Raw genomic sequence first — 14760 nt, 5'->3', positions numbered from 1 at the left:
GTCCTTGAACTCTTGGCAAAGCTATTGTATATTTTTATATTCCTATAAATATCTTCAAATTTAGGATTTGACGTCACATCTGTTTAATCAGTGAGTTTGTCCACCTGTCTCTAATAATCCATGTTTTCATAACGTCGACGTTATGAAATGTGTATCAGGTAGACGCCGGGGATTAAAACAGACTGTTGCGAGTTGGTGAAGAGATACCTGGGATGGTGCGCTCTCCACGTAATCCACAAAGTTTCTTTTATTATAGAGTGTGAGGCTCAGTGTCGCTTGATCAGTCGGAGTTTATCTTTCTATCAATATGAATCCAATGAAGTTGCTAAACATGGAGGAAAGTATGAAAGGTATGGTGTTCGAAAAATGCTTCTGATGTTGTTCCAATTGTCATTATTCATTACTGATTACTTCTTTATGGTCTTTTTTCTCACAGGCTTGAGGTTTTTAAGGGCGTTAAGGTTGATACAGTTCTCAGAAATTTTACAGTTTTTGAATATACTAAAGACAAGGTAAGTGTATTAATATATTATCTCTGCCAATGTATCAAACTGCTTGTAATGTTTGTGTTAATGTGTGGGCATTGCATGTCAAGCTGTAAGCATGAATATAGTTGTATTTTCAAGGAGAGAAGTAAGCCTTTATGCAATAATGTCTCGCCTGAAGCAAAAGTATCACGAGCGCTTGCTATCATTTGATCCAGTAAACAATAACATTAAGTTTACTCCTCAGTACTGCAGTCAGTAACATGAACCGTATGAGGGAGTCTTGAATCAAACAACACTCTTTGTCTCCACGATTCTCAGTGTTAGAGCTTTTTTTTTTTTTGCACAGATGTCAGGAAGAGCTTATGGCGCAACAAAGTGTTTTAGAATAATCTCCTCTCTCATTCACTCAGATGAAGGTAAAGACAGAACACACAAAGTAGGAGAGGGCAGAGGTCACGCAAGGACTATTCCTACTTTTTCTCTTATTTAAAGAACGTCACCCATATACATATTACATACACAGGGAGGAGAGCATTACATTTACATTTATCATATCTTTTAATGGGATGGTATAAAATAATCCTTTTTATGGAAATATATTGTAAACAATGTGCATGCAATGTGATTCAATACATGTTAATTGAAAAAATAATAATAACTTCAATAAATGCAACAGCTGTAAGGATTTTTATAATTTGTGCAGCATGTTATATTATGTTTTTTGTATCTCATGTTTTCTATTTCTAAGTATTACATTTTATATAATATTTAAATCTGTTCATAATGTTGCAGTTTCTCACTGTAGGTCCTTTCTTCTATTATTACTGGATACAATATGAACACTATATAATGCATTTTACAGCATGTATCTTCCAATCTAATTCATTTGGACTAGTTTCATGATACCAATGTAATAACTAATCATTCAAACTTGTATTGTTGTTTTGATGTTTTTTTGTTTTTTTTAGCAACTCAATAAAGCTGGTGAACCTGTGTTCAATCTTCATAAGCACATGGCTAACTGCAGCAGGATTCATTCATTTGGTGAGTTATTGGGAGCCAAATGAAGCCAGTTTTTGAAAGTATGTTGTTATTGCACATGGTTGCTCATACTGTTGTCAAAATGCTTTCCTTCTATGCGTTCTCCTGTTCCAGGTGGAAAATTCAGGGGATCCTTGGGAAAACTTCAAAAATTCCCAGGCACTTTCCTACTGGGAATGTGTCTACTTACTCATGGTCACTATGTCCACTGTCGGCTACGGAGACGTTTATGCAAAAACCACCCTGGGCCGCCTGTTTATGGTCTTCTTCATCCTCGGTGGTTTGGTAAAAAAGCTCTCTCATTACTTACTGCTTAATATCTTCCATGCAACCAATCATCACAGCCCGCCAGGTGTTAACAAGCGCCGGGACGCCCTTCACCTGTTCGTTACACTGGGGGCTTTAGTGGCTCACCACTTCACCACAGTATGTTGCATGTCATGCATTGTATGAGTTGTCTTCAGTATTGCAGCATTTATTCAGGGTATGATGCTGAAGTTTTGTTCTGTTTTAAAAAAAATGATTTCTATATGACGTAGAATATTTATTTATTAACTGTAAAAATACTGCGGTTTCAGGTGGCTCCCCCCCCCCCCTTCCCTCTTTCCAACAAACACAATGACACAGGGAGGATTTGTTATAGCCTAGCTTGATGGATGTAGCGACATTATGTCCGCAGACATTTTTAAAGACATATTAAGGGGTAAAATGCATGAAACTGAGATTTTACAGAAAAATGATAAGATGATTAAATACATTCTAAATCTTACAGAAAACATCCTTTGTGGGATTTTCTACAGTGAGTTTACCTGATGAAACCATTATCCGGATCATAAAGTATTATTCAGGAGTGGATTATACGGCATGGTGACACACTGTAATATGGGTAGAGTTCAGTCTTAAAAGGGGTTTGAGTGACATTGTATATGTAAGGAAAGAAAAATGTTCAATACATTTTTCAAACTTTCAATCAATACATTTCACACTCAAAGTAATCTAATATCTTTCAGGCAAGGAGAGTTTGAAATTATTTGATTGTGGTCGGTTCAAAGTCATGGTGTGAAACCTGACATTGTTCAAACCCGCAGAATAATATTTCATATTATAGTGAAGATCCAAGTTTCAAAAGATACCAGATATGTCAAACATGTTTAACATTTTGCAAAATCTTCCCATGTGATGGACCAGTGCAAAACATATGTATCTACTGTCATTCTTGACATAAAATCTAAACGTGTATATTATCTATAAAAACATGCTTATGTGAACTGCAATGAAATAGATGCATTCCGAGTTATTATTTTTGCTCTCTCGTAAAATCTTTGAAATTGGACTTGTGGCCCTTTTGCACTCATGTTCTAACTTGTAAAATGATAATAAGTAAATGTATTGATGCATTTGAATTGAAGTCCTCACACTGACTTGAATAGGAGGTCTCTGTGCCGCAGTGTCGAGCCTCAGAGTTCATGTCTGCCATCCATCCGGCAGCGCTATCCAAATCAACCTGACGTGTGTTTGTTGGACGAAACATGGCACATAAGGCTTTTTCTTAATGATTTCTATTTTTCTATCGCAGATTGACATACCGCTGATCAGCTGTCATTTTTCTCCTTTACTCTTCCAATATCCGTAAATATTGGCCTTATAATTTCCTTTTTTCATTTTCATACTATTCTTAATATTTGCAATGTAACTGTGATATAACTACAGGCTACATTCAGAAGGCTAATTTAAATTAACTTTTTATTAAATTTTCTTTCTCCTTTTTGAATTTTAACAAATATATACTAATACTTCTACACACACAGTAGAGTTTCTCTTTTAAAATAAAAATAGAGGACCTGCCCTTCTTTGCCTATCTTTTTTTTAGTCTCTTCTTCTGTCTCTGATCTTCTCCTTAGGCCATGTTTGCGAGCTACGTCCCTGAAATCATAGAGTTAATAGGAAACCGCAAGAAATATGGTGGTTCCTATAGTGCGGTTAATGGGAGAAAGTAAGTATTCAAGGAGGCTCTACTGCCTCCGCCGCAGTAGAACCTTCTCTGCATGCCTTTTTTCTTTTTCTTTTTCATGCATGTAGGCCATGTTTGCTCGCTACGTGCCAGAAATTGCTGCTCTCATCCTTAATCGGAAGAAATATGGAGGGAGTTATAACTCGACCAGAGGCAGAAAGTAAGTCAAACAAATGAAAAAAACAGCAAACATTTAATGGTGTGGTTTTGTGTGACTTAATTGGCCCCTCTTTTGCTTTAACAGACGTCATGAAACAGTCATTTGAGATGTAATGATCTCTATTAGCACTAAAGTCACACTGTGACTGAAGAACTTGGCCATGATTAATGTTTAGAGTTTATTGTACTGTATTGCTGATGCTCTTATATGTGTGCAAGCTATCATTGCTGCTTGTCATAAATTAATGTCTGATTTTACTCTGCAAAAATACCTATCACAACCAATTTAGTCGGTTAATGAATTCTAAGTGTCATTTTCTTAAAGGAAAAAGTGAAACAAATCTAGTAGCACTGGATCATTTTGAATAGTTTTCGATAAGAATTAACTGGTCAGTATGTTTAAAAAAATTATAGACTTGAGCAAATATTTTTTTAACAAACTCTTAACTCTTATTAGAAAGTAAATAACTTTGCTCCCAGATTGATTCTTTTTCACTTGTTTTCAGAAAATAAGACCTTGAGAACTCAAAACCAGACAAAAATGACTTGATAGAACAAATATTTTGGCTGAGTAGTCATGTACATGTATAGTGTCGTGCTTAAAGATGGCACATGTTGGATTTTCTCTTTGATTCCCTGCGATATAAATGAGATATTCCAGCATTTTTGGGGAAAAAATTAAATATTGAAAATATATAAGCGAGTATTGAATGAATGAAGGTAACTTTGAATTAGTTTCTTCTTTTAAATGTGATGTAGTCTCGCTTTAGAATTTATTAATTGTTGCTCTGGTTACCTTTGGTTTTCTTACAGTTCACTTTTAACCAGAACTATGTTTGTAGCATCTTGTGATATGATTTTAACAAAGAGCTGCAACCCAATCAGAAATATGCCTGATCAATGACCATGGTGCAACAGTGATTAAAAACTGCAGTTATTTTGACAGGGTCCCCCATTATTCTGCATAAATTACATCCCAGTTCGCAGGTTCATACTTCATGAACCGTGAAGCATTGAGAGAAAATCCGACATGTTTTGTGGTGTTTCACTTGTAATAAGGCTGCGTATTGTGTTTGTGATATACACTGTTTGAGTTTGTTCTCCTTGTTCACCCAACCAAACTCACATTTATACATCAGACAAATTGTCTAAATAACATTAAATGAAATAACTGATCGAAGTAAAATAAGCACTGATAGACAGCCTTACTAATGGGCTACTCTCACTAATCAATTCTATACAGTATGGAGTTGCTTTGAAGATTCATCTGTTCATGGTCATAATAAATAATAATGTGTTCATACCAGAGTCTTTAAATACATACTTTATTTATTATTATTATTATTATTATTATAATATTTAAAGACAGAGCCTTTAAGACAGTAATAAAGCATTATAAAGTTGATGAACCCAAGCTTACCTGAGTTCAGTATTTATTTAATATTTATTTAAATGATCAAACTCATAGATCCAATCCTGAATTCCATTGCTTGCTTGCTTCATGCTGACTTTTTGGAATTTTGTTTTCTTGTTCTTAAAAAAACTTGTGTTATGCTTGTCTATCTGTCATGCTTTGCTTCTGAATATTCTTGGCCTTTATCTTCAGTCTGACCTACACCCTCAGGACTAAATGAAATCCATCTTGAGTTTACAGGAATAGTTAGAGAGTTAGATGATAAGAACGATACCACTCTCATGTCCGATATGATAAACATGAAGCTAGAGCCAAGGGGGCGATTAGCTTAGCTTGCATACATTTTTTGTGCATGGATTTAAAGAAGAGCATTAATTAGATATCTTTAGAGGTAGTGGTTTGTTTATGTGTGTCTTTGGACAGCACCTTGTAAGCTTAGATCAAAATTGCCTGCCCGGTTAGAGCCTTTGGAAGAATTCAGCCAACAACTTCTCTCGTTCTGGTAGATTTATTTCTCTGATCACAAGCAAAGTACAAGCGCTGAGATTGCAATGCCAGGGGAGTCACAACAACTCTCCCTTAGAACCGAAAGTTCGGTCCTTACATACACAGATTTCGTCACAGGTTCGTATGCATCATCCTCACTTCTAATTGGCGCTGAACTATCAAGGAGGGGTATAATTCCATCTCCTCCTCTCTCTTCTCACAGGACTGAGCCATGCAAGGCCAGTCCACTTTCTAATGAGACTAGTGGATAACATATGGGTTTTGTTGTGATCCAAGGTGCGTATCTATTCTCGAGAAGCAGACATTCCCAGACACAAATTTCACCTTCTATGTGTTATTCTGAACTTGAGTAACCTGACCTAACATTATGACTATATAAGCATTTATATTATCAACCTGGCTAGCTGTTTCAGCTAATCACCTCCTGGCTCCAGCTTCATATTTAAAGCAGAGACATGAGAGTTGCGTCAATCTTCTCGCCTAACTCTTGGCAAAAAATAAGAGGTTTTTTTTCCGCAAATGTCAAACTATTCCTTTAACACATACACTTTTGTGTCCCTAGCTTTGCAGCTGTTTCTAAAGATAGTGAGATTCTGCTGGATGCCTCCGAACAAAATATGGCTTTTTGTAGCATGCGTTTGGTACTTGTGCTCGTTCACTTAGTTTTTAAGAAGCCAGGACTTGGTTTTGGAAACTCTCTTAAACCAAATCTTTACGACTTTTGTTTATAAAATTTGAAAAAACTCAATTAGTGCTTTGTAAAGTCATTTTTGTGTATCTTTGTACGATTTTGTATTCATTATTTTGTCTAATTTGTTAATTATTGGTAAATTGACATTGTAGGAGCTGAAGCAAACAATCAGCTTGTTTGTGTTTTAGTATGTTGTTGTAATTACTCACACAAACATCTGGTGGACACGGTGGATTTCCAAGTTTTAACAACTTAGAAATTTTGAAAAATCAGTACATGTAATTTTTACACCTGTGTTATTTTAGTTTTGACTTCTTACATTTAAATATGAGTGCATTTTGCATTACATTTTAATGCATCATTATGTTTCTATTTCCTTCTTTGTGTCTACTTGTTGTCATTAACATCATCATTACTGGATATAACATCCTCTCTACTCCTTTCCTTCACAAATTAATTGAACAAGTGGTGCAAAAAGCAGCAATGATTATGATACATGTATTGAACATTAAACCCATCAAAGAATCAATGCAGTACAGTGAGTAAACATCTGAAAATATAATATAAATATAATATAGACATCCTTCCCTAAAGTGTCAGTGGTGTGTGGGAATCGAGATAAACTGTGCTGATTTCATAATCTCCATCTAAGTAAACGCTGATCCTCTATAATCTGATACTGAAATCCACAGCGCTCTCTGACCTGCTCATTCAGTTCTCACTCGTTACGATAGTGTGTAACATTGCTTTTATTATTTCAAATAAATCACCGAAATACAAACAGTACTGATTACCTTTCCATTACATCTCTCTTGTCTCAGATTTACCTTTTGATTCCAGGACAAAGATGAAACAACGTTTTGTGTGTGTGTGTGTGTATGTGTGTGTGTGTGTGTGCGTTTTTAGTTTTTTGACTTCTATTCCGACTGCATTTTAGTTTCCTTATGATTCTGCACCTCCTTTTCCAGGCACATCGTGGTCTGTGGTCATATAACACTTGAGAGTGTGTCCAACTTTCTAAAAGACTTCCTACACAAGGACAGGGATGATGTCAATGTAGAAATTGTTTTTCTCCATAAGTAAGTATAAAATATATTGTACAAAACTACGGAGCCCCGGAAGGGACATGGAGGTGGGAAAAATAAAAATGTTAGAAAATATTTTTTTATTTAGGTTCCCCATGACAGCCACACTAGCTTGGAAAATACTGATATGGGAGACTAAATTTGACAAACGTACTGTTTATTATACTTATTAATTAGCTGTGCTATTGCAGTCCGTCCTCCTCACTCACTGCTACTAGGAGACTACTTCGCTGGGAGGAGAGTGGCCGGAGATGGACCCTCAGTAAGTGGTTGTAGCAACCCACCGCTGTAAAAAAAAAAAAAAAAGAGAAAGTATTAATCTAAATAAAAAAAACGTTGCAATATCCAGCAAAAGTATATATTTTTTTCTCAACCTTTTGATATTTGTATTTTTCCCTCCAAGTCCTGTTCCGAATTTCTGTACAAAGCAGCATATCTCTTTCAGGAAAAAAAACCTAATCTATTCAGAAGAATATAAATAATGTTCCTCCTCAAATGTAAGAGTTTCTCCTTTGCTCTGTCAGTATCTCCCCTAATCTTGAGCTGGAAGCCTTGTTCAAGCGCCACTTCACTCAAGTGGAGTTTTACCAAGGATCCGTCCTGAACCCACACGACCTGGCCAGAGTGAAGGTACCTGTCAGATGATACTTCATCCTCTGTGGCTCAGAGAGAAACCGTGATGCCTATAAAGTCTATTCTCAAGCTTACTGACTAGTTGGATAACATTATCTGTTTGTTTCCAGATCGAATCAGCTGATGCTTGTTTGATCTTAGCCAACAAATACTGTGCTGACCCTGATGCTGAGGATGCATCCAACATTATGAGGTAAAACAAAGCAGTTTCTTCGAGATTTACACTTTTTTATTTACCCCGTGACCGGCTTTGGTGTGGAAGAAGTGAAATTGGTCAAAGTTCAAGCACACATTTTGTGATGGAAATAATCACGAAGAAGATTAAAATGGAGTTCCTGGAAAATGTGCACTGCTAGTTATTCAGATACACCACAAAAATATTTACATATAATTGCATTAAGGGTTTATCTATTCAGCTTGTAGAAGTGACAAATTCATAAACATGATATATTGGTGCTTTTTTAAATTGTTTAATAATCTAGGAGCCATATGTATTTGGAAATGCAGATACAACAGACTGGGATATACAATTTTGAGCATAAATAACTGCCAGCTGTAAATTGGGTTGATATTGTACAGAAAGTTAAAACAATAAATTTAAAAAAGTTGACATTGATGCAAGAAAAGTTTAATGCAAGTGGTATGATTTAGTTTTGTTCTTTCTGTCCCTGCTGCAGAGTAATACTATCAAGAACTACCATCCAAAGATCAGAATTATCACTCAAATGTTGCAGTACCACAATAAGGTTGGTGTCATCTTTACACTTTTACTTGAGTCCTTAATTACTGTAGATCTTTGTTCTTGTCACATTTTAGCATTTTGATATACACAATCAAGTTTGGGTTATTACTTTGGGCTGCACTGATGTCATTGCATGCCTTCAGGCCCACCTTTTGAACATCCCGAGCTGGAACTGGAAGGAGGGAGATGACGCTATTTGCCTTGCGGAGCTTAAGCTGGGCTTCATCGCTCAGAGCTGCCTGGCTCAGGGCCTCTCCACCATGCTGGCCAACCTATTTTCTATGAGGTCCTTCATCAAGGTAGCCACAGCTAAGATTCACCCATCTGTGCTCACTGGATTAAATTCAGAAGTAATGTTGGCCATAAACATAGCCTGAATGGATCATAATGATTATCCCAGATGAGGCCCATGTGCAGCATCTGGTGAATGGGGATGAACTTGCAAAAAAATTGGTTAATAAAATCAGTTCTTTTTGTAATGGAACAAGCTCTCTGTATTTTGTGACACCTCTTTGTTGTAGATTGAGGAGGACACATGGCAGAAGTATTACCTCGAAGGAGTAGCCAATGAGATGTATACTGAGTACCTATCGAGTGCCTTTGTGGGCATGTCCTTCCCTGTCATTTGCGAGTAAGTACACTGAAACAAAGGATTTTTTTAAAACTACGTTATGCTTTGTGGCATCTTTTGTTTACTTCTTTGCTACTTTGTATTTTCTGCATGCAAGAAACGTACACGTTGTGGCATTTAGCATTTGTCTTTTCAGTAGCTAGTAGAGTTCAATGCATTGGTCATGATTTTATGATTTAAGATTCTCAGATAATAATCTTTAAAAAAAAAAAACGTTTGAGCTAGTATATAAAATGTCTTTATTATCTTGAGAAGAAAACACAAGGCTCGTTTCTCAAGCCGTATAGAAAATTATCCAGTGTTATTAAGATGAAACAATTGGTCCAAACCACATGAAGATAATCACAGTTGTAATAATTTGCAATTTGGACCTTGAAAAATATGATGGAAAAAAAACAAACAAAAAACAATCATCGCCCCTCTGCGCCTTCTGTACTTTATGAACCATTTCTTTACAAAAACCTAAAATTACAATATATATATATATTTTTTTTAACTACTGGAAGAAACTATAATAAAAAAAGAAGTGTACAATACACAGCAAAAATGGATGCTGAGCCTCTAAGAAAAAGAAAAAGGTGACACAAAGCTGTCTGAGCTGATTTTCAGAAAACTATAAATATAAGCTTGCATGACGTCTTATTCTATTGTTATTTTCTTTTGCAGACTCTGCTACGTGAAGCTAAAGCTGCTCCTGATAGCTATAGAGTATAAGTCTGATCAAAGGGAATGCAGGTAAGTGGATGTGCTCACAGTGGATTATTAAAATTCATGGATGAAAAAAACTTAAACGCTTCTTCTGTCAGTATTTGCTTTCAGTGATGAAGCTTTTTTGAATGAGCTTTTTCTGTTTGACTGCAGACATAAGCTGCGTTACAAAGTGTTCTAAATTGGAGTCTAAATTGATTTGCTAACAGGCATCAGAGGCATTTTCTGATAACATCCTAACAAATTAACGGGGGAGGTGGAAGTTATTTCCCTAAAACACAGCTGAAGAGTTGTTTTTAGTGCTTCCTCTAATGCACTGATCATTTGATGCCATTTGAAGTGTCACTGCTATCCGCTTTCATCAGCTTAATGTAATAAACGGGCTATCGTGCCAAATGAGTTGCAAATACGAATCCTGCCAGCTTGTGCCAGTGATGAGTGCAAAACCGTACAATTCTGTGATATAACTTTCCACTGTGACATCTCTGGTTTGTGAATCCTCTCAGCACCCTGATAAACCCTGGAAACCACATGAAGATGCAGGAGGGGACATTGGGCTTCTTCATTGCAAGTGATGCCAAAGAAGTGAAGAGGTACGTTAATGAATGGCACTTGAGATTGTTTACAATTACAAAAGGATTCTTATAGAGGTTCACGCTGCTGTTTTTTCCTGCTCTGTTGTATTAGCACATCAATGCATACAGTAACTTTCAATATATACATTATTTCAATTGAGTTATTGACTTTCTAATCTAACTCCCTAATCTCCATAATGCTAGTAGAGAATTCATAGGAGGGATTTATAATGTCATTCCTGAGGTTCGTGCAAATATTGGATTTTCGTTTTACATAGTCGAATTTATATATAATAATAATAATTAGAAAAAATATATATATATAAAAAGATGTGGTGGATTTCACAAAAAACAATAAAGGTTGGATTGGATTTTGTTGATAGTGTACCTTTAGATAAGGGGTTTTGTTTGATTAGCTGAGCATGTTGCTAGCTGGTAGTTGTTGTTGTTGTTAGCTAGCAAAGTGTTAGCTTGTGATGTTGTTGTAGTGTATGTTGTTGCTTCCTAGAATGAAGTAGCTGAGGAGGCTTTTGGTTAGGTTAGTGGGTAAGGCCACATGTTGCTAATGTTTACAATATGAAAGGTAGCTTAAAATGTTTTACTTGTGACATTTTACATGTACTGTAATGGCAAATGCCTTTTTTTCTAAATCGGAGAATAAATGTGTTTAACCAACCTGATTCTTCCTGATGAAATACATCTCTGTGCCTCCATTTTAACAGTTTATTTTCTAAGCACCAAAAACCACAAACGGTTTCTTCTCCAGCGTGATTACATGCAAACTGAAACTACTTGTTGCAGACAAGTGAAGATGAAATGTCTGTAAACACTTGGACATTGACTCAAGTGGGCTTCTTGTGTTTCTTCCATAGAGCGCTGTTTTACTGTAAAGCCTGCCACGATGACATTACTGATCCCAAAAGGATTAAGAAATGTGGATGCAAGAAATGTAAGTGACTACATATAAAAACATTGTATAAGTTTGTTTGTCTTCAGTAACATTTCTTCACAGCACTGAGTTGGCGTCAGTCGAGCAGTGTGATTGGGCATTTACATAACCTACACAGCCATGTGTCCAAACCAATTAGTTACTGCATTAATTATTCACTTTCTCGTAACTTGTGCATGAAGAAAGGTCATCGGGTTTCTTTCCGCAGCCAAACAAACAGGTGCCCTTCCAAGTTTCCCTTGTAAAGCTACACATTTGGGCCTCTGCATAACATAAATACCTGTCCTCATTAATGAGTCAGTTCCCCCAAATTACAAAACACAGCTTTCCTTTTGGTATTTATTCTTTCAGATAGTATTCTTCTCTGAGATCTGCTTTTTTTTGTGTTTTGGGTGAACTGATTCTTTAAGTATTCTTTATTTGTAACATATTCTATTTTCCATGGAATTTCTACGTATTTTAAATACACAGCGAAGTGAGAACTCAAACTAGTAAAGTCCTTTCCAACCACCTGTGAATACAATCTAAATGTGCATTTTGTCTGTTTTCCTGTGTGGATGTTTTCTATCTTCTCTTTTGTATAACAGTTGTCTGCGCTGTCCCAGTTCATTGATCACTTTGTGATATTAACAGGCATTCAGACTGACTGTTAGCACCACATGTACCCGGATGGATTGTTTGTTTCGAGACTTTAAAAACATCATGTGCCACTTTGTTGTTCTTTCTCTTGGATTTAACACAGTGTGTCTTAACCACCAAAGCTAACACCCAATCTTAACATGTGTGATGTATTCTCTTCCTGCTGCTCGGGAACTTGACATACTTTCCTTAAAAATTCACTTTATAGTGATATATTGTGAGTAACGTGGATTTATTTCCCTTCCGAAAGCACAGCCTGCTACACCCCCGACTGAAGCAACCTGTTTGAATGTACTGTAAATGTTGCATGTACACTGGTTGATGCTGTCTGGACCGCCCGTTGTTATGTGCACGTCGCTTTCAAGTAGAGGAAAATATTCAACAAAAAAGAAAAGCAAACATACATTTTTTTTTAAAAGACCCAGAGAGACGAGGATAACAGTTGAGCATGCACTACCCCACGCTATTGGATGTTATTTTGAAAATGCTAAAAAGAAATACGTTATTGCAGCATCTCTATAGCATTATTAACAGAGCATCAACAATTCAGTCATGCCTGCTTGAGGTAGTAGTACTCCATATCACCACCAGATGTCCCCACAGTCCTTTCACAAAAACAACATCCCTGCAATAAGAGCAGAGCAACAAAGCCCCCAGGATGAGAAATGAGGAACTTCTCTCATTTCAACTGTTTTGATAAAAGGAATAACTTGTTTGACACGCAGCCCAAAACAATGTTCTTTACTGAGCAGAGTGCACAGTTTCTCCCAGCGCATCTGATATCAGGGATGGTTTGGGACAAACAGAAAAGTTCCCGGGCGGGTATGTGTTGGTTGAGAATGTCAAATGATTTTTTTTGGTCTTGTACAGTTTCTCCCAAGTGTTGGAGCTTTGTGGTTTTTGTTCTTTCTGGATGCATTTACAGTGTACTCCAGGAAACATTGTCACGTTTACTTTGACCTTTTTTGTCGGAGAGATTTCTGTCCGTTTTAATTCTCAGCTAGAATTAGAAACCAGCACAATTATTTAAGAGTTGTAAACTCACAACGCATGCTCCAGGCATGTCCCATGACATAGTGCACACAAGCTTGGAGTGGTCACGTTGAAGTAAGGGGCCAAGTCGAGATGGAAACTCATTTTGTCTCCTCTGCTGCTGGAACAAAAATAATGACTTTCCCTTCTCTCCCTCCCTCCACTCATGTCACACTTACACCCCGAAAACCAAATGACCTATTGACATCTTCATATATTTCCCAAAAAAATGACCCAAACCGAATCAACCACAAAGAGTGGAACACATTCCAAACGGCGAATGTGACATTTGCACGCTGTCGAGACAAAGTGTATCTTGTGCATCCCAGAAGCAGCCGTCCTCTGTTCCCTGTCTTGCCTTTGTCCACTCTTCCTCCAGAACGACCCTCTACATTAACCTGCTCTTCCTCTCCTCTCGTCTGAACCCGTGACTGTAGCCAAGAAGCTCGCCTACAAGAAAATAAGACTGGCATGTTGTTTTGATTGCGGCCGCTCAGAGCGGGACTGCTCTTGCATGCCAGTTAATGTGCGTTGTAACATGGACTCCCCTCAACGCGACATCCCACTACTCTGCTGTCCTCTGTTAATGATTGCTCAGCCACTTTACGTGCCTGTAAGTTGTCGCCATGACATGTGCTCTTCAGTGTTTGTAACATGCACTGTGTTAACCGTACAAAATGTCTCTCGCTTTGTGTGCCGTCTCCAGTCGCTCTAGCAGCTGTGTCGTCACTGTCATGGATATAGATGTCGCTTTATTGTTTGAGCTTTTATGATTTTCAGTCCGCTCGTGTTCTTCGCCATGTGTTGCTATTTTTTTGGAGGTGACTTTTAGCTGTTGTGATGCATGCCAGTGTTTCTGTTTTGCTTGTGTGTTTTGTCAGAGAATGTAAATTCAAATTGACCTGTAGTTTCAATGAACTAAACGGTCACTAACACAACATTTTGTCAGAGCTCGAACGATAATTCTCCCCTGTAATATAGAGGGCTTCCTCCCACCGGTGACCTCGCCAACATAATTACAAGACATTAAAGCCAAAGCCTTGAAAAATGTACAGCTGCGCATTCCCGCCACAAATCTCTTAACGCACACTCAAACTTTGGAAACCCCTGGTGCTTAATGATGTCACTGGAGAGGGTCATTTTAAAAACAAATCTTTTTTTAGAATAACCCAAATAACATTAACTTAATCCAAACTACTGTACCCTCCAGAATGGATGAACAGGATATAACTTGAGATGGTGCTGAGGGGATTTTCTGAGGGTAGCAGTACATATTGAGGTTAATGTACTGGATTTATTAGATTAAGATCAAAAACTTGAGCAACCACGGAGGGTAAGATCTCCCAAACCTATGCAGGACACAAACCAGTGCTATTGATTGAATTGTACAAACAGTTGACTATAATACAGTTAAATAGAACTGAATCGTATTTGATTGAAAGAGGAATAAAGGAC

General features: G+C 37.1%; 1 protein-coding gene across 1 annotated transcript in view; it reads left to right on the top strand.

Moving 5' to 3' along the window:
• LOC117748667 (calcium-activated potassium channel subunit alpha-1-like) overlaps positions 1 to 14760 on the top strand; it is a 71775-nt gene that overhangs the window by 38148 nt on the left and 18867 nt on the right. The window contains 13 exon segments of the mRNA XM_034558640.1: positions 437 to 512; positions 1457 to 1532; positions 1644 to 1814; positions 3431 to 3522; positions 7280 to 7390; positions 7921 to 8026; positions 8140 to 8235; positions 8707 to 8775; positions 8915 to 9070; positions 9293 to 9402; positions 10069 to 10137; positions 10617 to 10703; positions 11558 to 11634. Of these exon segments, the coding sequence (XP_034414531.1) occupies positions 437 to 512; positions 1457 to 1532; positions 1644 to 1814; positions 3431 to 3522; positions 7280 to 7390; positions 7921 to 8026; positions 8140 to 8235; positions 8707 to 8775; positions 8915 to 9070; positions 9293 to 9402; positions 10069 to 10137; positions 10617 to 10703; positions 11558 to 11634 (1296 nt within the window).

Source organism: Cyclopterus lumpus, chromosome 19 (genome assembly GCF_009769545.1).
Source record: "Cyclopterus lumpus isolate fCycLum1 chromosome 19, fCycLum1.pri, whole genome shotgun sequence".
Taxonomy (NCBI): domain Eukaryota; kingdom Metazoa; phylum Chordata; class Actinopteri; order Perciformes; family Cyclopteridae; genus Cyclopterus; species Cyclopterus lumpus.
The sequence above is the reverse complement of the archived record's forward strand: the minus strand, read 5'-3'. Positions and strand labels throughout refer to the sequence as shown.